This window comes from Ciconia boyciana, chromosome 5 (genome assembly GCF_034638445.1).
Source record: "Ciconia boyciana chromosome 5, ASM3463844v1, whole genome shotgun sequence".
NCBI lineage: Eukaryota > Metazoa > Chordata > Aves > Ciconiiformes > Ciconiidae > Ciconia > Ciconia boyciana.
In genome coordinates this window covers 78,554,136-78,578,626 of record NC_132938.1, presented here as the reverse complement: position 1 = coordinate 78,578,626, position 24,491 = coordinate 78,554,136, and the positions used below count along the sequence as shown (strand labels likewise).

The 24,491-nt window shown below is 41.0% G+C and overlaps 1 protein-coding gene across 2 annotated transcripts in view; it reads right to left on the bottom strand.

The window, feature by feature from the left end:
• TRPC3 (transient receptor potential cation channel subfamily C member 3) overlaps positions 1 to 24,265 on the bottom strand; it is a 48,144-nt gene extending 23,879 nt beyond the window's left edge. For both annotated transcript variants that reach the window (XM_072861610.1, XM_072861611.1), the window contains exons 1-3: positions 23,649 to 24,265; positions 13,765 to 14,536; positions 1,246 to 1,431 (exon numbers count right to left, since the gene is read on the bottom strand). In XM_072861610.1, the coding sequence (XP_072717711.1) occupies positions 1,246 to 1,431; positions 13,765 to 14,536; positions 23,649 to 23,875 (1,185 nt within the window). In that variant the 5' untranslated portion in view covers positions 23,876 to 24,265. The remainder of the gene's footprint in view (positions 1 to 1,245; positions 1,432 to 13,764; positions 14,537 to 23,648) is intronic.
• Positions 24,266 to 24,491: the final 226 nt, after the last annotated feature.

Genomic DNA, 24,491 nt, shown 5'->3' with positions numbered 1-24,491 from the left:
CATTTTATACAGCAGATTGGCTCAACAGGTGGCCACCGAATACAGTGTTATTTATTCTGAAAGACACAAGACTTCTTGCAGAGATGATGAAACTATAATTACTGTTAAGAATGGAAATGATGCTAACCATGTAAATAGGTAGCTGTAAATAAAACATAAGCATGCTGTATTTCTTGGGTCCTCTCACAGTAGGACACAGTATTAACTATTTTCTGTGCTAAGGTAGTGGGATCTTGAAAAGGACAACATAGCTATATATTGAAAACTGCTATGATAAATGGATATGCATTATGTCAAATGTGATACACAACTCAATTTTTCAATGCATAACATTCCTTCACAAGATAACTGTTCATTAAAAATTACTCTGAGAGAGGCATCAACTGAAAACACAGTGCACTTTAGAAAACACCAATAAATACAGGTGCAAAGATGAAGAACTGAAATTAACTGACTAACTAGCCACAAATATATTCCATACATTTTCAGGACTGAATTTTAAAATACTTTTTAAAGGAACACACACAGTAAATCATGTAGAATTTCTCACTACAACCCACACAGTTGCAGATGAGCTGTTTGATTTACTGTCATATTTTAAAATAAATTTAAAAAATAATATACTTAATGACAACTTAGATATTCTCTTTTCCTTTTTCAAAGTAGTAAAAGGAAGACTTTTGAAAAAGAAAAAAAAAAAAAAAAAGAGACCTATGTGTTGATAGGAACACTAGTAGAAAGCTGCAAGACTTACTTCCCAGAATCTACTTGCCTGATTAAGTTACTTAAGGCAGAAAGCAAAGGTAATAAAAAGAAATAATGAACAAACCAGTTTTTTTTCATCAGTTGAAACCAACTCTTTCACAAATACAGCCTTCTCTTTGCATTAGATATTATCAGACAGACTGGCAGGAAGACACATCCTTACTTTCACTGAGTGAAAATCTGGCTCCACTGAAATCTCTTCTTCTGGATTAATCAGGAGAAAGATCTGACCAACTGTGTATAACCTTGTTAGCACAGCTGATGTATGTCATTAAAATCTCCTGCCAATTCTCAGCTGTGGAAAGTAGATTAAACTAAACTCCTTCACTGTAGTTCCCTTCTGCCAGCTTCTTCCTTGTGAGAATCTTGATTATACACACTATGTCTCAGTAATGCATCTGACCACCGGTTCATAACACCTGTGGACTAATGAGATGACACCTATTACACTGTCTGAAAGCACTGGCTACGAGGAATTACCTTTTTGACTTCATACTTAATGGCCAGCTTCACACGGCTCAGTGATGCTCTGTGTCTCTGTGCTTCAACTGGCTCAGAATTCAAATCCCCGTTCAGAATGGCCTCCACTTCTTCTGAGTCTCGGCAGAGATCAAGAACACCAACCACAAAATCCTTGCACTGCATAGACAGCTTGCGATAGTCATTCTGAAACAGAAGGGTTAGAGAAAATGGCCCATGACAAACATGCTTAAGAATGAATGGCAAGGAAAAAAGAATCTGTACAAGTTGCTAAAAATTAATAGTGTGTGACTTTTACACAGTATGTCAAGTTAGGATTGTATCAGACGTTAGAGCTCTTGTATAGCGGAATAATTTCTGACACAAGGTAGTAACTTGAACAGAAGATGATGACAGCTGTTTAACAGAGCATGGGAATATTACATAATAGTGTGATGAAAATTACACAGATGGGCAGCAAGGGGAAGTTGAATGGACAAATAAGAATTGCACAAACTAGGACCAGAACCCTTGAAATACTAACCTCACCCTTACAAAAACTTTGCAGACAATTAATGACATAATTCTTACAGGGTTGCCTCCCTGTAAGGCTACAAATATACTTCTTCTGCTCTTTCTACACTGCTAAAATGGCTGCTTACTCTGATGTATACCCTATTCATTCCTCCCACCTTTTTTCCCCTCTCTCTGCTTCCCACTTACCCTTGGAACTGCTTCACACCCAACAATGTGTACAGTGGGTTACAAAGTAACTGCATAGAATAACTGTGGCGTGAACTTGGACACCAGTGTTATGGGCAAAATATGCCAAATTTCCTGTATAAGCAACACAGAAATGAGCTTCTTCAAAGGACAGTTCAAAAATATTGCGCTCCTGAGTCATTGTCTAAGAGATACCCTTTCCACTGACAATGCAGCTGAACTACAGAGAGACATTTCTGTAAATCTCAACCCTTTTATTTAAGAGCTCTGTCTACCTTTCCCTTCCTCTCCCTCTCTCCTTCACTTCCCTGTCTATATCTGGCACAAACCATTCCTCTTCCCAAAACCACCTATTACTTTAATCTCCCCCTTATTTGCTCTTGCTCCATCAGCTTTCCCTTCCACTACTGCTAGAGTCAACAGTTCCGCCTGCGTTACCTTCTGAAAGTATATAAAGCAAACATCTGTTTTCTCAGTTATTAAAAAAACAACTCCCCCCCCTCCTATTCAGATTCTTTTCAGAACCTAATCTTTTAGTAAAGCATTTCTTCTTTTTCCCCCTCACTACTTCCATTTTACACAGTATCACTGGCCATTTCCAGACTTGTAGCTCATTGACTATAGCTGTGAAGTGTTACTGTGTCATGCAGAAAAAACAACTACTTTTTGCTGCTCCTTACTCTTTCTATCTTTCCTCAGCCTCCTTCAACACTTTGGGACCATGTCCTGAGTTATGCCCCTGTGCTGTGATCCTTTCTGTGCAGCTATTAAACTACTGCATCTAGGGTGCAGTGGTACTGCTTTTCACAGAATCACAGAATCGTACAGGTTGGAAAAGACCTTTAAGATCATCAAGTCCAACCATAAACCTAACACTACCAAGACCACCACTACACCATGTCCCTAAGCACCTCATCCAAACGTCTTTCAAATACCTCCAGGGATGGCGACTCAACCACTTCTCTGGGCAGCCTGTTCCAATGCTTGATAACCCTTTCAGGGAAGTAAAATTTCCTAATATCCAGTCTAAACCTCTCCTGACACAACTTGAGGCCATTTCCTCTTGTCCTATCACTTGTTACCTGGGAGAAGAGACCGACCCCCACCTCTCTACAACCTCCTTTCAGGTAGTTGTAGAGAGCGATAAGGTCTCCCCTCAGCCTCCTTTTCTCCAGACTAAACAACCCCAGTTCCCTCAGCCGCTCCCCATCAGCCTTGTGCTCCAGACCCTTCCCCAGCTTTGCTGCCCTTCTCTGGACACGCTCCAGCCCCTCCATGTCTCTCTTGTAGTGGGAGGCCCAACACTGAACACAGTATTCGAGGTGCGGCCTCACCAGTGCCGAGTACAGGGGCACGATCACTTCCCTACTCCTGCTGGCCACACTATTCCTGATACAAGCCAGGATGCCCTTGGCTTTCTTGGCCACCTGGGCACACTGCTGGCTCATGTTCAGCCGGCTGTCAACCAGCACCCCCAGGTCCTTTTCTGCCAGACAGCTTTCCAGCCACTCTTCCCCAAGCCTGTAGCGTTGCATGGGGGTGTTGTGGCCCAAGTGCAGGACCTTGCACTTGGCCTTGTTAAACCTCATACAATTGACCTCGGCCCATCGATCCAGCCTGTCCAGGTCCCTCTGCAGAGCCTTCCTACCCTCAAGCAGATCAACATGCCTGCACAACTTGGTGTCATCTGCAGACTTACTGAGGGTGCACTCGATCCCTTCATCCAGATCATTGATAAAGACATTAAACAGAACTGGCCCCAGCACAGAGCCCTGGGGAACACCACTTGTGACCAGCCGCCAACTGGAGTAAACTCCGTTCACCACCACTCTTTGGGCCCGGCCATCCAGCCAGTTCTTTACCCAGCGCAGAGGACACCCGTCCAAGCCATTTTCGCAGTATTCATACCTCATGTCTGGCACGCTGCTCACAAGTTTCACGCGGTTCATCTTTACTCTTTTTGCTGCCTCCCTATAACCAAGCTTACATCTGTCTTTGAGGTGCTACCTTTAAACTTCTCAGCTGCTCGTACATGTCAACATCACAAAGATCTCTATCTTATCTCCTTGCTCTTCTGAGAAAACATTTGTGGCTACCTTTCAAAATTTTAAGATAACTCTGTAAAGCATGCACATGTGAACCCTTGCTTGCACTTTTGTTCATGCTTGTATATGTCTCCCACCACCTCTGTGACATTACCTATAAGCTCTTCTCCGATATCTACTTCAGGAGAAACCTTGGTCTTCATTTATGTGTCCATGCCTTGCCAGCTAGATTTCTAGGACTTCTTTATCTGAGATGCAGGCTCCGATTTCCTCACGAGGCTATAGTTGGAAGAGGAAACTTGACTGAACCTGCCAATTTTACCTTGTATCAAGTGTTTCAGTGCCCAACTGAAAATAGCACAGCCTTCTTTTTCAGTTACTCCACAGCTTTTCTTCACTTTTTGCCCCCACTAGGCCATCAAAAGGCTAGTCTGAGTCCTCCGTCTCTCTATTTTTGTGTGTTTACTGTTCATTTTCAGACACTGCCTTTTTAAAATCACTTTTGGGGGGACAGATTTTTCCTTTGTGGTTCCTGCCTTCTCAGAAATGCTTCCTTACTGCTTCTGCCCTCATAATTTTCTCATTTAATCTCATTTTTTTTTCCTGAAACCCTCACTATTTCCCCCTTGCCTAAGTAACTTTTCCCTCCTTGTACTGCTAGTTCTGTTAAAACTTTAACTTAGCATCTGTAAAATGGGATAGAGAAACTAACGTGCTTTGAGTAGTTTCAAATAATTTTGGGAAAAGATGGGAAAAGAAGCTGCATAGGATAATTGTGGGAATAAGCTATCAATCCCATAGGTCAGATTCAGATATGAATCAAAATGAAACATTACTGGAGACAAACAAATACTACTAGGAATTGTGTTATTATGGAAAACTAACATCCAGATACAGACTTGGAAACAACCAGTCCTAATCAGAGACCTAAACAGGACCCAGTTATTTCCTTTGGACATAGATGACAAATTAATTCAGTTGTCAGTGAACCACCAGGATGTAAGGCTATTTGAGATTTGGTTTTGGTAACCAAGGAGAACAGTACAGAAGAGTCAATTATAAAAATAACACTGGGATGCGTGATTAAATTCAGTGAAAGGATAAGCAAGCATATGTATGACTAAGATTTAGGACTTTTTAAAAGGCAAAGTCTCTTAAGAAAGCTAGTCAAGGGAGTGAAACATACTTATAAGCATGGAGGTCCAAATGCAGAGAAGGCTTTTAAGTAAAAGATGTGAAAGTGATTAGACATCAGATCCTACAAAGATAAAAACCTTGCAGAGGAAGACTCCAGAATGGTGACTAGAATAGCAGTCTTAAAGACAAAGGGGAACAGTCTTTCTTGACAGTCTCGTCAAGAAAGAAAGTTTCATCATAGAGGCCAAGAACTGTAAGTATAAACTGCTAGAAGTCAGGCTTGTAAAGGGTATTAAGAAAAGCACAAAGAGGTAAGGCAATGTAAAAAGAAGATGGGGGTTTTCTTCAGTGAAGACAAAGTAGAGACTAAAGACAACTCTAGTAAAGACAAAAACAATACTGTGCCTTCAGTTTACTGAAGTCCTATGTTCTTAACACTGTTTATATTGTTTTCACAACAGAATTATTATATATATGTGAGAACTTGAACGCTCTCCCTTAAATTTCCAATTTCAAGCAAGAGTTGGTTACACATGTCACTACAGCTAAAGAAAAGCATTTATTGAGATGGCTGAGCAAAAACCTCGGTAAATCATCAGATACAACATAATGTTGATTCAACAGGAGTAAGACTGGTAATCAATTTTTCTTTAACACTATAAAGTAGCTGTAAATCCGCTATTCACAGCGCATGGAAGGATACACTAACTTCACTGACTTGAGCAGTAGTGCTATATAGCTAAGAGAGAAACTACATTCTTTCTCACCTGAATTTGCAGGCACTTGTAACTTTACAAGAAAAAAAATACATCTTTGTTTTAGTATTATTTCTAGCTATCCTATGCTCAAAGGTGGCATCTCATTAAGGTTTAATAAAGTTTAGTTTAGATGGTTTTGTACTATTCAAGTGCTTTATGATGTATCATAACCCAAATTTTGTCCCTGCATGAATGAACATGGACTGTCCAATTGTGGGGAGTGGCTTCACTGACAATGTCTTTTCTCATTCCTTTGCTAACTGTGAAGAAAGAGGAGAAATAGTGGACTTCGGAAAATAACAATAGTTACTCTTGCTAAAGGTTCACTCCATGTTCTTTACCATTTAACTATTCTCTTTTTCCTTAAAATAACACAGAAATATAATGCCAAAAGTTACATTACTAAGAAGTTACTTCTTAACAACTTCCCATATAAGAGTCAGGAAAATCTGTTTCCTTGTGTTTAAGCTATAACCAAGTCTCTCTCACATGCAAGTACACAAGTACAGCCTAGCATCAGGTTCATTAAAGGTAAACATTCAAGTAAGTTTCTGCTATAGTCACACACACAGTTACAACAAAAGATCAACTAACAGAGTTTTCTCAATTAGTACAAACTAAGCAAGAACAATACATTTTCACAGGCAGTTACAATTGTGAAATATTGCCTACAAATGGCAAAGTGGTGTAAAATCACCGTACTTTGGCAAAAGGGGGACAAATTGCGATTGCAGTAGTATCGCATGAAGACTACTATTTCAATAGACTACAGATTGTTTCATTTCGCTGTTCTCTCATGAATGGAGACTCATCCCCACAAGCGTGTCAGAGCTCCTGACTGATCCTGGCAGAGGGTGCAAAGCTCTTGCCCTCACAGCTTACACTGCGTTAACGAGCAGCCCGAAAAATACGCCCGTCCACTCTATGAATAGCCCTGCTGGTTCCTGAAGGACAGACTGCTTTGCATGGACTATTTGCCTACTACATAAGAGTTACCTGCACTTCTACTGAAACATTAACAGCGCTGCATGTTTCTTGATAGGTGGATAGACCACTTGCTTATAGAAGTTATGCTTATTTCCAGATAAGATTAAAGACATGATGGATTAGGTCTTATTCTGTCAAATTTAGGGATTAAATACAGGCTACCTTACTTACAAATGCTGTTACAAGAACTGAAAACCAGTATGTGCATTGTTAATATCTGACTCAGGCTTTGAATCTTACGCTAGGAAAACTTGTCAGATTTCCCTCTCCAGGTCTTTACTTACTTATGTATTAGCAAATCAAATTTATCTCAATCTATTTAATCGTTTTACAGAATTAAACAGACAAACACTACCCACATTGTAACCATGGGACTCAATTCTCAAACAAATAATCTTCTACCTCTAAGGTGTTGTGTGAATAGCAAAAACCAGAATTTGTGGTCTCAGTCATCCACATACACCTCTGCTTACTCTTGAGAAGATACAAATGAAGCCACCAGATCACTCATCTCCTCCCTGTACTAAACAAGGCTACCAGAACTCCCCATGTGAAGGATCTGTGTTTGAAAAGCCCTGCTACATACTGTGCTATTCGTTAACATGAAGCTACTCTTCAAGGGAACACCAGAGTAAGGCACTAATAGACCTGCCTACATAGTGAGGTTCTTTGCCTATTTTTCGTCATAATACAGGGACTCTGCTTCCTTGATCAACAAAGTGCTTCTTCAATTAATTCACAGCCTAACTCAGCTGGTTTTACTAGCTATATAATCTTAAATGATATCTCTCTCAAAAAAATTAATGGTTACACAGACATCTTTGTAACATCAAAAATATCAGCCTGTATTCTGCATTTCACAGATACTGTAGCCAACACCGGTACATAATGGACAACTGATGATGACTGGAACTGCAGAACCGCGTCTCACAAGCAGTTTTGGAAGACTCTGGCACACATCAACGGTTGGATCTCAGCCTGCCCAACTCTGCATATTCTGTTCTCAGTCATAACATTAAAGACTACCTTGTGAGTTCATCTAGAATTTTTACAAAGAGCATATGAATCTGTGTGCAAAGAATGAAGCATATGAATAAAAAAATTTTCAGCTGATTTCACCCATAAGATTTTTAACTATTGCAAAGAAAATTTATACTCAGCAATCACATGCAGTCAAACAAAATGTATATATCTGTTTTCTATTATATAAGAGCCACATTCCTGTAAGCACCACAGTTTGTGACTATGCACAACTGCATAACTAGTTCACACACATTATATGCAATCACAGATTTATGTCGAGTATTACGTATTAAATGGACATTTTGAGATCACATATATAGTCAGTTTGCATATATAACTGCAGGAACTGTATATGCAAATCAAGCACATAATTGCACTAATGATTATGGATCTGGGCCCTGTCCTTTCAGAAGTTGCACCTAAACGTAGATCAAGCTTGAACACTCTTTGTTAGTTCAGCTGAGATAACACTATGTAAATTTAGTTGGAATAGTGACAGATTCCACTTTTAGATGCACGTCCACATCTTCCGTTGGTTTCAGTAGGAGCTTTTAGCAAAACTGGGAACAGGGATTTATCCTATATAAAGCAGAACTACGATCTTTTTGATCCTTGCTATGATGGACCAAATTCTGACACGATATCAGCTAGCACAATTTCCACTGAGAGAATTGAGCTTGCTTACACAGGACAGTATTTAGTTGAAAGTTGGTATACAGAGACTATCACGTGGCTTTTTAGCTACCTTGTCCTGTTTTTTTCTATGGTTGCTCCAAAGGAAAGTTCCATCAGCTGCTCTGACTGCTAGAAATTCTCCCAGCACTGTGCAGTAACAATTTCAAAGTTCTCAGGGAGAAGGGTAAATATCAATTAATTTTAGTAACCCACAGCAGCCGCAGTGGCCAAGGTTTGCTAAAAATAGAAGAACATAAAAATTGGGAATATTTGTACTGTAAAGTATTTTGTGGTGCTACTGGGATTGGAAAATATGATTCTCCAACCATGGTAAAGACAACTTTTTTACATTAAGACAAGATACAGTTCCAGACTGAGCTTCCCTAGCCAGTCTATCAGGTACAAAGCAGTATACCTCAGAGATCTCTAACCACTCATAAAGACAGATGCCAGTAGAACACCACTCCATAACTTTTCCTAACTTTATAGGTTTTGTCCTTTTCAACAAGAAAGAAATCAAAGTAGCAGATTTGATACAATTTGAAAACACTTTCTGAGCAGGCACATTGATTATAAAAGCCCTTATAAACATCAGAATTGTGAAGAAGACCAGAGTGAAGCAGAATTCTGGCTTTGCATCTCAGACACAGAACTTCACCAACAATTATGCCTTCTTTCTAATTATCTCTATTACATATAAAACACCCCTAAAAACCTGACAGGAGAGAATCTAAGCAGCTGCTTTAAGAGACTGAAATTTGGTGTGATAGCAGTGGGTATAGAAGAGTGAAGGGGGTTTTTTTACAATTTGGTAGCAGTCTTGGCTCAGATAAAACAAACTGAAATTTCTGACTTCATCTGAAACCCTGCGTCAGTCCCTGGAATAGGGACTAGGATCACCAAGAAAGGTAAGAGAAATACTGTAGTTCCTGCCCTAGCCACAGGGATGATATGCTGCCACTTAAATGATGTCTTGCTGCTTTGACAGCAAGGCACTGATAATCTCTGCTGTTCCCTTAGCTTGTTTCAAGACCCAGAGAGGAGTCACCAGCATGTTCAGATAAGCCAGACATGCTTTACCAGGACGAGAAAATGCAATGAAGAACCTAAAGGGAGGAAGATAGAGAGTAAAAAAAAAAAAACAAAAACAAAACCCAACAACAACAAAACAAAACCACAAAGTAAAGAAAATTAGGCAAGCACTTAGAAGTGAGACAAGAAAAAAAGGAAATCCAAAGAGGGAACTGAATAGAAGAAAATAGGGGAAGACAACGAGTGGATGCAAAGAACAAAAAGGGGTAACAGTGTCAAGAAGAAACTACAATAAAATAGATGAAAAGCAAAAGGAGCAACAGGAGCTTGGAACAACAATTTCACAAAGGAGTAGGAAGTAAGGAAGCTTGAGGATGAAAGAAGTAGAGTGAAATGGTCTTTAGGGCTCCAATTTTCCCATCTATTTTTACTCATTTTCAGTACTTATTTTTGGCTACATGTCTTGTATCTTCCAGGAAAAATGAGGGTTCACTGGTTTCTTTGAATCCTTTCTCCTTGCTTCTGAAGGGAAAATAAAAAAATTAAAAATCAGTGTAATTAGTAAGTTTTTTTAATATTCATGGCGAACTGACTGTCACAAATGAATGTCCTAAGCCACCCTCCCACATTTCTAATACACTTGTGCAAACTCTGGTTTGCACATGAACATCAGAATTTGTTAGTGTAAATCGTAAGTGATAGAGGCAGACTGGACTTTGCATACGCAAAAGAGGTAAGGTTCAATTTAGCAAGTGTTTACTAGGAAACTTTGCCCTCAGGCGTTTTTAAATAGGTTCACCCTATATTCTTTCTGTGTGGGAAAACCACCTAGAAAAGTATTATCTGTACAAGTGCTCCACATCCAGGAAATGCATTGCTGCAAGCATGCACAGGAAATGCTACAGGCCTTAATGTACCATAGATACTAAGAATAAATCCTGAATATCATCAAAAGTCCCTTTAAACAGACTTGTCCATTTTCTGTGGGAGATGAACTATTTTGTCCACTTTTCTTTACCCTGAAACAGTTCCGCTCAGTGTTGTGCCATAGATTGAATTTGATTTGAATACTTAAGCATTTCCAGTGATGATCCTAAAGGAGAGTGCACCAGGAGTCTATCACTCATTCTGCCTCATAGGGAGCGCAAATGTCGGACCAGAAGCCTTCTCCTCTGGGACATGATAAAGCACAGTTATTAGCGAAACACATTCAGATGACATACCTATAGAAAAGAAAGCACTGAACAGACAGTTACAAATTGGACTTAGATCAAATGTGGCAAGCTCTCACAATGGAATTCTGTAAGACACAGAAGTGCTGCTTGCTTTCTCCTTGATCCACCTCTACAGCTCTCAGTGCAGCATCTCATATTACATCCATGCCAGGAGCAGCCCCATCATACCTGCCCACAGCCCCAGTGAAACACACAGTCTTCTCATCAGCCGTGCAATTACAGCCCTTCCTGGACTTGGTTTAATGGTGATGCTAAAAAACTCCTTGCCTCTTCTTTTTCCTCCTCCCTCCCTCCCTCCCTCTTCCGCTACCCCATGCTAAAAAATTCCTTGCCTCTTCTTTTTCCTCCTCCCTCCCTCCCTCCCTTTTCCACTACCCCATCTCCCCAGGAAGGGCAGCCAACCATTGATGCCAGACAAAAACAACAACTCTCCTACCAGGCTTGGTAGAAACAGAAAGAACGCCCTGAGATGCCTAAGAATCAGAAGGAAAAGAGATAGATGTGATGTCAATGAGGAGAATAATTTTTTCACTGGAATGTTTTTATTTCGATGGGACGCTGGAATTTCCATGCTAGCAAGAAGCCAGGAACAATTTCTACTATAGGTGCCAAAACTGTATTACCTTATACACCTGGCAAGGTTAGCAGCCATGTAAGTGCTATCCAAAAACAGTGAAATCTGTGGAAATAGTGGATTTCTTGGGTGCTTAGGCATCCCAAAATATCAATGAGGCTAAACAGCTGAGAAAAAGAAAAAAAAGAAAAAAGAAAAAATTGAAAACCAGAATATTTTATTTTGTGACAATTTAATATTTTAAAAACTGAAGTAATTTTTTTAAGTTCTGGTTTGAAATGAGAAGTCTAGCCAAAAAACATTGCTTTTTCTCCTCCAAAATTTCAAGCTATTTCTTTTCTGACAATATCTGTATTCATGGTATTAGTACCTATGATACAGGAGCTTCCCATGAATTTATATTTTTACTGAATTTTTTCTGTTCAGTTCTAATCATCTACATCCTCCCTTTACAAAAACATGACACATCTTGCCTTAATTTAGCTTTTGGTGGCAGAGATTGTATTTTGGGTTCCTAGGGAGTTGCATAATGCTTAAATTGAGTCCCTAAGCCCACCAGTGTTTCTGAACACAGGTATAATAACAAAATTTGTGTGTAGTATCACAAAGAAAGAGATGGATGGTAGAGTTTCTGAGCTGCCAGCCCAGAAAAAAAGTTCTCTTTAAGAAACTGCAGGAGAAAAAAAAAGAAGAAAAAAAAAAGATTTGTATTCACAACCACCAAAGCATTATTCAGAAAACCCATAGATCTCCATCTTGGGCACAGGATTCTGGGATTCGGGAGACCCTGTGGCTCTCTGGTTGTTGGCCTAGTTGAAAAGAAATCAATGATAAACAGGACTGAGTTATATACATCAGAGATTTAACCTTCTATAATGGTCTCCAAATGAGGCACATAACTGTAATTCATTGTGTGAAGCACACAAGCCAACAGGCTCTGTGCATATGATAAAATTCTCTAATTCTTCAGTTTTATGTTCACAAAGAGCTTTCCCAGTTCAGTACTTTTTCAGCAGAGGAAAAAGAAAAATCTGACATTTTTCCTATACTCCTGAATAAACATATCGAGGAAGTACTCAATCCATTTGCCAGATTACACAATACGCAGCATGGTATGAGGGGGTTCCTTCAGCAAAGGAAGAGAGGAAAGGTTTAAGCTGACATTTGCACTTTATTAGTGTGTGGTATAATACATGAATCCTTCTCAGCACTGAAACCTAACTTTTAAATTATATTTTTACTCATTCAGCTATATCTGGAGCTATTCTTTCTCAGAAGTCTAAAACTGTTTCTTCCTTTTCTGGTAAAGTTCACTTTATTAATTTCTGCCTGTATTTCTCCAGGTTGTTGTATATTTCTTCTGAGTACTCTACAGTGTTACCAATGCTTGCTGTTGTTTGAAAAGGTTAATGCATCTTTTGCCTCTCTCAGATCATTTATGAAGACATTAAACAAACAAGTGGTACCCAACACTGACCCTGCAGAACCCCATTAAATTTTTTGCTAAAACTGGATACAATGCTGTTAATATCACTACTCACTGAGAACAATCTGTCATTCCCCAAGCCAAGCTTTTCTTATTACATGCAGTCTACTGGGGTTTTATTTTTTTGGTGAGGTTTGGGGGGGGGGGTAGGCAAGGGGGAAGGTGGGTGTTACTGTGCTTTCAAGGTATTCAAAAGAACTGCAAAATCATAAAAAAATAAAGCACTGGGCAACAGTTAACTAAGTCATTAATTGTCTGATGAAGAAGCTGAAATATATAGAAGTCAGGGCATTGACATACTAAAACAGATACAGCTCAAAAACAGATAACAGAACCTACATCTGTAATCAGTCTAACAGCTGGTTTTGAACAAGTGACATTTCTAAAAGGTACATCAAAAAAACCACTTTCTATATTCTTAACAATTTTGAGACATCATTCAAAATTAGTACAAATAAAAAAGAGGGATTAAGGTCCTTGCTGCAGTATGCTCAAGAAAGGCATAATGTTTCTGCTTTCTGCACTTACACTACTCCGTGTAACTAAAAACGATCTTTGTCTGCTACAGCAACCAAAATTGTTTTCCATCTGCTGCAAGGTTACCAGAACACACAGTCCCTTTTTCCAATTTTCTCTGTACACAGTAGGTGCAAAAGCAATTTCATTTCATTAAAAATTCTTTTTTAAAGGCTTATGTATTGAAAACTCAAAATCAAGAGCAAAAGAGACAATAAATATCATGAAAGCATTTGTAATTGAAAAAGTAAAGACACAAGAAATAATTTCAAGCATCTAAGGACATCATGAAATAGCAGCAACTTTAAAACAATAACAAAGACAGGGAGAAACACCAAAATACCATTACCTTGAATTCTTTTTCAATGTTGGCCAACTTGGCAAGTTCATTGCTGAGTTCTAGAGCAGTGAGTACTGGATCTTCACTGGAGAGGGACAGATAAGCCGGACTAGCCAGTCCTTTGTATGCATTTATTCTTGACCTAGAGTGACTGAAAGAATCATGCTTTTGCTTCTCTGTACAGTCATTACATTTGCAGAAATAATCATGAGGTCTTTCTATCCTTGCTCCTTTCATCAATAGCATGTGCACGACTTCGTATTTTTGGCAGTGGGCAGCTAAAATTATGGGAGTGATATCTGGAGAAAAGCGGGTACCGTCTTCATCGTAGGAATAAAAATCATCATCCTGCAGTTCCTGCTCACAAGGGCTCAGAGTCAGTCGCTTATTTACTGAAAACCCAGGATGATTCAAAATTGCTTCCACTATCCTGATGTAGCCCTTGCTGATTGCGAGCAGCAGGGCATCTCCAATCCGTGCCAAGTTCTCTTTTTTTAACAGAAGTTCTGTCACTTCCAAATGTTCATTCCCTACAGCAAGCTGCAAGGCGTTTTGGCCCATGTAGTCAACACAGTTGACATTCAGTGTTTTTGACTCCTCCAGCATTTTGCGCACCACAGGTATGTTCCCATACTCTGCTGCATCTAGAAAGCGCTCTTCTTCAGCCGTAAGACTGGTGCCCCTGTTATTGAACATGAATGCTGGGCCTCTAATGGCCTGTCGCCTTCCCTTTTCCCTCATCATAGTCATACGTCTCAGAGATGGACTTTCTTCAATGTACCTAATGAGAAAACAAAAAGGCAATAGAATTTCACTATGTTGGTTATTTGTAGCTTCCACTTCTCCTGTGGCTACAAAAATAATGACTTATTTTGTCCCTTGTCATTTGCCCACTTATTGACAAGCAGCATTCTTTATTGTGATCTTTCTGCCTTCATGCTTGCTTGTCTGCAATCTAAAGGCACTTACAGGTTCAATACCACAGGCCATTTTTGTTTTGTTAGCATGGTCAAGATTTTTTATTTATTTATTTTACTTTATGTAAGACATCTCTTCAGAAATCCCTCCCAACTCACTTTGGTATATATACAAAATGAAAACACATCTACTGTACTACTTTCAGTAGTAATTAATACTATCCACCATAGGCATTCAAGCTGATGGTTTAAGGAAGGCAATATTTCTGCTTAGCATATTGTAGTTCAAATAGCTGACAGGTGAAAACAAGTTTTCTTCCTAATGTCTTGCCAAGCAATACACAGTGAAGCCTGATCTCATGCCTTCTACTGTTACTACTAGAAACATTAACCAAATCTGGAAGATTCTACTCACAAGTCAATTTGGTCAAATTATAAGTCTTTGAAAAACAACAGTTCATACACGTTCAACAGACCTTCTGGATGCTAGTAACTAAGTTGTTCACAGATTCCAGATACCAGGCATGATCCAGTGTAGACTGGGATGAGCTCTCACTCCAGCTGGACTTCTGCAATGCTGTGGGTTATGTTGGGCCTATTTCTATTATACATCTACCATTCCAGGAGCTGGAGGGAAGAAGCTATCTAATGTCATTACATGAGTATATGTATTTTTTTTTAGAAGCCCCCATGCATTCTTGTAATACAATCAAAAATGTGAAAGAGCTATTGAATGAAAATAAAAATAGGGATGGCAGGCTGCACTGGAAAGAGGAAACCTGGGTGTAGGAAAGTGAGATTGTTTAGGAAAGGGAACTAGAACCAGGGAGGCTGTGAACTCCCCTCAAAAACTCATTGCAAAAGCAGAAAGAGGGAGAAAAGAGAAGGGGAACAGGACAAAAGAAAGGGTGAGCGAGCTAATTCAGAAAACACAGAAACTGGAATTATGAACCAGTGAAGATACTGGCTGAGAGCAGCAGGGAGCAGAAAGGAATGAGCTGAGAGAACAGACAGATCAGATGCTGAGCTGGATCTAGCTAGGTAAGGAAACTAGGAAGGGGAGAGGAGATTCAGAGAAGCGAGACTAGGAGTTGCAAATAAACGGACCTAGGACAAGAGGTTGAGGAGCAGACACTACCTAGCTGGAGAAAACAACAGGAAACAACTGCCTGGAGAAGTCTGAAACAACAGAATAGATGGGATCAGGCTAAAGTGGTCACAGCTGGGGGACGAACAGAAGCATTTATGCCTGCCAGAGCAGAGGCCAAAGGCCTGAAAAGGTACTCGGGATACCATAACCTTCCTTCACTACCCTCTGCAAATAAATGTGAAACCCATCAGCAATCTCCCTTTCCTTTCTAGTCCAGCTCAATATTGAGAAAGACAGCCTCCAGCTGCTGTCAGTTAATCCATTAGCTCAAGGGATAGAGATCACTTGAGCTCATTTGATGGGCACAGAGACACCAGTGCAGCTGATAAACAATATATGAGTTAATGGAGGGTATGCTTTGAATACATATAACACTATATATATGCTACATAGAGACAAACAGGCCTTACAAATTTCAAATTTGGTCCTTAAGTTCTACGTGCCTCTGTTCCTCATCTATAAAAAAAGAACAGTTGGCTCCCATTTTACAGGAGCATTGTGAAAATTAATTCATTCACTTCAGCAAAAAACTCAGATACAAGAGTAAAAGGCCAAACAGAAAAACTGAAGAGGAAATTAATCCTACCTTCAGTGCAAAAGCCAGGTAATGTGCATTAGGAGAGATGTGGGTCCACATAATGAATGCTGAGGGCAAAACAAAATATTAAACAGCCCTTTTTAAGCAAGCCCCATCAGTCTGCAAAAAGACAGAACCAAGGGAAATACAGCACGCACACCTTTGGCGCACACAGAGACTACGCATTTAAGTGAACATAGTGGAACCTGCATGGGCAGCTTCAAAAGCTGCATATCCTGATTGCTGCAGGTTCAAATCCACAACCTGAGCAACATTCTTCTAAATGCAGTCTTTTTTTTTTTTTGTGTGTGTGTGTGTGTGTGAACTTCCAGCAATGAGCTTAACTATATTACCACTGCACAAAATATGCCTGTTGACATCACTGGATTTCCCCATACACAGCAATGTCAGCCCTAATGGTTTTCATCGGGCATAACTAATTCCATTCAGGTTATAAGAACATGTCTGGCCTTCTAGCTATCTACATCAGTTGTAATAAATTCAGCAAAACATAAAATCTTAATCACTTTATCACAGCTACAAATATCATAAAAGCTAGTCCGTGCTCTATAAACATTTCAGTTAACACAAATGGGCAGTTCCATTGTAGACCAAGCGAAGCGATTGTAATACTCATTACCAAGGGCAGGTCTCTCCTGGGATGAAGCATTTGATCTTTTTACATTTTCATCTGGGTTGCTGTTTCTGGACTACCAGAAATGACCTGGGTGGCACTGCAGTATAAGCAATGCTAACTGGTATTTACTTTTTGAAGTATGTGCCAAAACTGCTTTGCCAAACACGACAGGATCCCTTTTTTTTGTCACTTCTGTACCACTGTCTTTAAGTCTATGAAAAAGGCTGCATAACAGAGAGGATTTGTGACTCTGTTAAAGACAGAATTGATTTAATGTCTTAAAGCTCAGGCATATTTCATATTTTGGAGTATTCAGATATAAAGACTTGAGCCCAGAGTGCATGTGGTGAACAGCCACAGTATGCTACTACCTTATTCCCCAACAAATTCAGAAGTAAAACCAGAAATATTGCCTTTTCATAGTTACCTTTTAAACAAGATCTTATTGTCTGCTATGCTGTTATGTTTCTATTCTTCCTCCACACCTAAAAAACATACAGCTACAGAAATGTAACTGTTTACTGTAATGCTTTAAATAAAAAAAGTATGTATATTAAAGTAAGTAAAAAAGACAGAGAACAGATTGACTCATGCTGACTTCTTGATCTAAGAAGGCTCTAAACTGCCACCCTGAATTTCATTTATCTTTTATGAAATACATAACAATACATTTTCCCCTATATATTCAGCGTAATTTTTCAGCGTATTTTGAAATATGACACTTATTTTCTGGTTTATCTATCTTTCTTTCAAAACCCATTGTCTGACTGAGGTGACTCATCTGACTTCTGTAAAAAGAGATCTATCCTTCCAAAGCTGTTGCATTAAAATATCTTCCAAATAAGGAAGATTTCCTTAGCTATAAATCTTGTGACAGAAATGATATATTTGAAGTGACTCCAGTATCTTCTCAAAATAAAGATGAAAGTTGCTTGGTATTTTAATGACTAAAATATTGTCATGACCTCCTGAAAAAAATAAAAAACAAAAAATCTTGTACAGCACCACACAGCCAGAAGACATACCTCCCTCCTCTCTTCTCCCCTCCTTCCCTCAGCAAATTCAAAGACCTTGAAGCTAGCGCAGCTCTGGTCAGAGTACTGCATGCAAGAAGCATCAGGTACAAGGTCTCCTATTCCATTTTCTGCTCTCCTGTTCTTACATCTAGTATTTTTAAGCTATCCCAAAGCATGAAGAAAATGGTTAAAATTTTAGTTTTAACTATTTAACCATTTGCAGCCCATTTTATATGTAATATTTGCCAACTGAAGTAATCAAAACAACAAAATCTCAAGTCACATCATCACATCACAGTCTAAAAATCATTAGACTGGCTTAAAAATATGATTAAAATAGAACTATGTGTGCATTAATTATTTGTGTTCTATTTCCTAAAGCCTTTAAAGTTCATATTCTCAACCTTGTCTCTGTAAGGAGCTGACAATTTACATAAAAAGAAGGAAGGAGAGATGGAAATCGTGATGTTCCTCTTCCCAACTGTTCCCAATAGCTGAAAGAACACAAAAATTGAAAAATCTGTAGAACGCATGGCAAAAAAGCCACAAGAACACCAAGCAAGAAAAATGCCCAATTTTTTTTAATGTTAATTCTTCAGCAGAGATACACCACGACATTAAGTAAGTTCTAGTCCTAGTATACAGGTTGCATAATTACACTACATGGTATGCAGCAGGAAGGTGAAAGGACAGAATTCAGTCCCCTTTTGCTGACATGAAGCAGCAGCTGAGCCCCTCCATTTTTTCCACAACTATTTTTCACATTTCACAGCAGAAAAATGGCCAAGGGGTCTATAAAGCCCCAAGCCTCTGTTTGCTGCTCAGCACAAATAAGAAGGATGGAATTGGAGAAGATCAATCATGTTAACAAGTACACCAGTTCCACCACATTTGGACACATTTCACTTGGCCCTAAGCGAGCACCAGCTAGGCAGCTGTTTCGAGGACCTGAAGAGCTTCACTGGCAAGAAAGAACTTCAGAAACTTCCAGGTTGGTACACCAACCTTCAGAATCATTCACTCATCAGTATAAAACAAGGATAGTCTTAAGTTACAAGTTTATTTCCTTAACTATACTACTACCATTAGCCATTTGCCAGCTTAAGTCTAGTTCATTGCTTCCTACTTAGGCAAACTCTCAATAACTTCAGTGATAGCCGTAAATGAACATAACTCACAAGACGATTGACAATTAACCAAGAAGTGACAGGACCCTAAGTCAGACTCTTGTTGAATAATACGAAAGCAGGACACCTCCATTTCAGCTTTGCAGCAGAACTCACATTAGTGATGCCACGGCTCCTAAAGGACTATACCACCTTTCAAGACCTTTACCTAATAATAAGTATCACAAGCTTTCAGATAGAGCAATGTTATGTACACTCTGAACAACTGACTGGTTCGTTACATGCCAGGTAATGTCATAAGACACAAAAACCTATCCTACATTATAACATATTCATGTTTACCTTAAATATTTTCATCTAAAATGTATGACCTTCGTACATGCAAAAAAAAATTTTTTTTTTTTTAATTTCCACTAAACAAGCAAAGGCCACTTGTCTCTTTTGTTTTGTATGCATCACATTTACTATGACCTTACATTGCATCATATTGTTGCCTGGACAGTTACTCCTACGTACAAGGCTAGAAATCTGAGCAGTACAACAACTGCAAAGGACTGGAGTAAGCATTATGATTCCTCTGCTTCTACCATGGATTATTTCAATTACAGATTTCTACTCTGTTAGCCTACCCATCCCATTTCATGTTCGAACTTTCAGAATTGTAGCAGAAGGACAGAAATGTGGGACAAACAGTTGACCTGAGAATTCCTTGTGTTCTGCTGTTCATTATCTCATCAACAGCAGTTCAAAAGATTTATAATCTTGTTTCTAAGTCTATTTTTAACACTGAAAACTGCATAAGCTATTTAAAAAAAAAAAAAAAGAGAGAGAGAGAGAAGTTGGAGAAACAGAGGTTTCATTCTGGGCCTTCCCAGATGCCCAGAGCCATTTTCTAACATTTGTACTGAAGAACAGGTTGTTATTCTCCTTGAACTATTACATGTAATAAAAGATGGCATCAGCGATTTACAAGCAGTTTACCCCACTGCTAAACTGCAGGACAACATTAGTGATCTTGATTCTATTCTAGCCCTGAAAAGGAAATGGAGTCTAGTGATTATAGACAGATCAGAAAAGTACATCACAGAAACACCGATGCGCACGCACATTTAAAAGAACAGCACCCAAGTCAGCCGCACAGGAGATGCGGATTGTGCCTCTTGTTCTGCCAGCCTCTGAGGTCCCAGTTTTAAAATTAAAGAATGATAATTGCCTTACTCCCAAGAGTAAGTGCTCAGACACGCACATACATATGAGCAGCATTTTAGCTCATGACTCCTGAGATCTCTTAAACTAAGCTATCTTAAATGTTTGCTTTGTTACCATCACAGGAAAAGACTGTGGTTTTCCACATGAGGTAGCAGCTCCTGGCTCTGTGCAGGTCCACAGGCAGTGTTAGAGGCACAATCCTCCCAGCCTCTCCCAAATGAAGGCTTTGCCATCCCTCCAAGCTCTGCTGTAGCAGAGCCATGTGCCATGTGCACATGTAGCCATGTGCCAGAAGAGGCTGCTGGTAAATTTGTTTCTTCACCAGTAAAAACAGCGTGACATTCACGTATGTTTGCATGGAAGCTTGCGCACGTTCCACACAATTTGGGAATCCCTGCCCCAAAGCTAAAGTGTATTAAATGACAGCTTCCTTCTCCCTTCTGTGAACTACTGCCTGGGCTTTCCAGAAGAGGGAGGCTAACTCAGCTGAACAGCAGAACATAAATCAGGCCAGCTGCAAGATCTGACTCAGGTCTACGCTCTCCCACTGGTCTGAAATGACACAATCCATCATCCAAAATGCCCTCATGTCAGCTCACAGAAGTTCTGGCTCCAAACTGGAAAGAATTAGTCAAAAAATGGAACAAAACACAAGACATCAGGAGGAGGTATACACAGACTTAGTTTGTTCCTTACCCCCCCTGCCCCACAAACTATGCAGAGCTTTTTCCTACCATTGCTCTTCACTGACTCCTCAACAGAAAATACCAACATCTGAATTCCTGTGTGGAAAAAAAGGACTCTATTTTGATGACAGGAGTGCATCTATACACACACAGAAAAAGGCAAATATCTCACCAGGAAAGAGACAAGTTAAAAGGGGCTTGTTGCTGCAGCCCTGTTACACTCAGTCCTTATTTGTGTTCTGTTGTTCCACTTGGGAAACTAAGCTATGATTTTCAGAGACAATCAGGAAATCGGGCATCCAATGCCTGCTACATTTAATTTACAGTTTTTGTCCACATTTTTCCCACTGGGACATACAGTACCTTGTGAAACAAGTATTACATCCGGTCTGCAGTCTTAGTGGGAATCTGAGGTTAATTACTTTTTCCAGCAATATGTGGCACAGGAGGGAGCCAGCTGTACATAGACAAGTACCTTGCATAGGTTACAGCTTTCAGAGCGAAGACATTTCAAATACCAACTAAGTGCATCTTCTTGTGCAAACTACTTCACACCTTCCTGCCTCTTTCCCTTTGCACTGTTTGTCAGTACAGAATATTTAGACTACAAATTCTTCCAGTCAAGGATTCTCATACTCTCTGCACATTAAAGCCTTACGTTAGTCAATCTGTGTGCATTATGAGCAAACCAATACTTGTATTTATTTCGTTAACATACACTATGATTTTAGGCATTAGCATTGAACACACAATGTTACTCCAGAAGAAAAATCCCACTGCTATGCCGAGGATGGCCATGGGCACGTAACAGAGAAAATGGCAGTTGTGGGTCTTTTGCCTCTATGCCCTGTCAGTTCAACGCACTCCTATTACATTGATTAATGTCAGCCCTTTCGTCAGTCCACCAGGCAGTGGCTCGCAATCACTGCTGTCATAGACTCCCAGGACAGGGTCACAAGAATTACATACCAGGAAGCAATTCCAACAGATGGAGTCACTCCAGGCTCAAATGCCTATAGCTGTGCAAACTAAACTCCAGTTTTATTCCCTGGTGGCATAATACCCATTTCTTAAAGAAAGGAATATGCCAACAGTTCCAAGAAGACACTAACCTAAAAGGGATCCAGAAGTTTATAACTCTTAGCTTACAATTCATCTGAGCTAGCTTCAACTGTCTAAAAATAAAGTGTCCGAGTCTAAACTAATCCTCTAGGCTCTTTGGATGGTGAATGGGGAAAGACAGGCACCTCAAGAAAGAAGAAAAATTACTATGCTGGCTTGCCCACTGCTATTTCCTCTTTCATCGCATCAACTACAGAGGGAGCCTAGACAAACAACTTAAGTGCAACTAACTTTCAGACAGCTAAAGACATGTGAAAGACTCCTTCACTTGAAGTCTGGATTGCTGGGTACAGGGTATTTGTGAAGAATTTCTGCACTGGCATGGTAAAAACCACTTTTATTTGTGGTTATCCCATTCTAAGTGCTACTCTAATTGTTTCTGTACTTTACAGTTGTCTCTAGGATGACTTAATTAAGGCTTCTTCTATAAATGCTGAATATGTTATCTTAAATCTCAAAATAAAGTGTTTTTCATCTGGTAATTAAAATATTTAATTAAGAAATAAATATTGTTCTGAAAGTATAAAATACTCAAGTAATCCTCAGAGGTAAGTCATCTAAACTGCACCATATTATAAAAATACATGAATAATTCACGGACAACCTACATTTTGTAAGTCAGAGAAAAGAAAGTTAACATCCCTATTAGTAAAACTGCATTTATTTCTCTTGCAGTGAGTCTAGTCATGGTCGGTATTTTTTTATATATATATATATGTGTGTGTGTGTGTATATATATGTATATGACTGCATCTTAAAAACCAACAAACTGAAATTTCTGAAGACAACATCAAACAGGATAAGGTGCATCTCAAGAATTGAGGCTTTTCTGCACAGGTGTCCTAGATTTCTGTGGGGAGTCTGGTTTTATCACAGCCTAGATTTTTCAAAAAATATAAAAGAGATGCATTAGCACTGCTTGTACAAAAGAGTGCAATGGGTTCTCTAAACCTTAGCTGAGCCAATAATTAGGTTTTCTCGGCAGCTATGCTAGTAGCCAGGGAAAAAAAAAGAAAAGAAAAAAAAAGAAATAAAGAGATGAAATCTCTTGGCCCCGGCACACCTGCCTGCCTTCTGCTACGGGCTGCCCCCTCCCCACCCTGCAGGAGCAAAGCCGAGGGGCTGGCGAGGAGGGAGCGGGGTAGGTAGCGACCGGACTATCCCCTCAAGGCACTTTCTCCAAAGTCTCCGCACCTCAGCCGTTGCAAACCGGCCCCGTCTCCCCCTCGCTGCACCGGTCACGCCCGTTTGCTGCCAGGCCGGGCGAGCTGCACTCCTGCCGCGGGGCCCGGGTCGGCGGGACGGAGCGGGGCGACCCGCAGCCGGCGACGCTTCCCGGGGCCGAGCGCCACAACTGGCCGGGGACACGGCAGCCGGTGACCGGCCCCCCGCGGCTCCTCCGGGGAAGTTGCCGGCCAGCACCCTCTTAACCCACCCCCGGGCCCGACTTACATGGTGCTGGCAAAGGGGGGGGGCGGGTAGTAGCCGTAGGGCTCCCGGAGGGTTTTAACGGCTCTTTGAGGTGGCGGAGGGGGCTCCGGCCCCCCATTGACGCCTCTCCAGCCGCGGCGCCGGCGCTGCTGCTCCTCTTCCTCTGCCCCCCCCTCCTCCTCCTCCTCCTGCTGCGGGGGGAAGGTCACTCTCCCCTGCTCCTTGCTCTTCCTGCTCTTGCTCGACATGGTCAGGGTCCCCTCAGGCGGCGGTGGCTGCTCTCGGCCGGCCTCGTCCGGCAGCGTGTGTGGCGGGGAAGGAGGCAGGAGGAGGAGGAAAGCCCTGCCCGGCGGGGGACAGAGCACCTGGAGAGGACAAAACCCTCACCATAAAACCACCGCCGCCCCTCCGCCCTCTCCTCCTGCCGCCCGTCAGGAAGGCGGCGCGATGCGGAGCCCGGCAGCGGGAGCCGGGAAGTGCCGGCGAGCGGGGAGGCGAGCAAGAGACAGGACTCCCGGCGGCGGCGGCGGCTCTGCCCCTCTCCTCTCCCTGTCATCATCCCTCGCTAGGACAGCATCGTTACTGAGGTAGAGGGGGCGAGCCGCGGCGGAGACGAGCAGCCGCCTACCGCAGCGGGCGCTCCGGAGAGGAGGGGACGCCTCTCCCCCCCACCTCAGCCCGCCCAACGGCCCCCTCGGCGCCGGGCGGGGGGGGGGTGAGGGGGAGGCGCCGTTACCACAGGGCCGTTACAAGTGTCCCTCAGCCGCGCCCAGGCCGCCGCCGCTGAGGTAAAGCCTTCTCCCGACACGCCTGGTCTTCAGGTACTGGTATCACCCCTCCTGTCGGGACTCCTCAGGAGGTCCC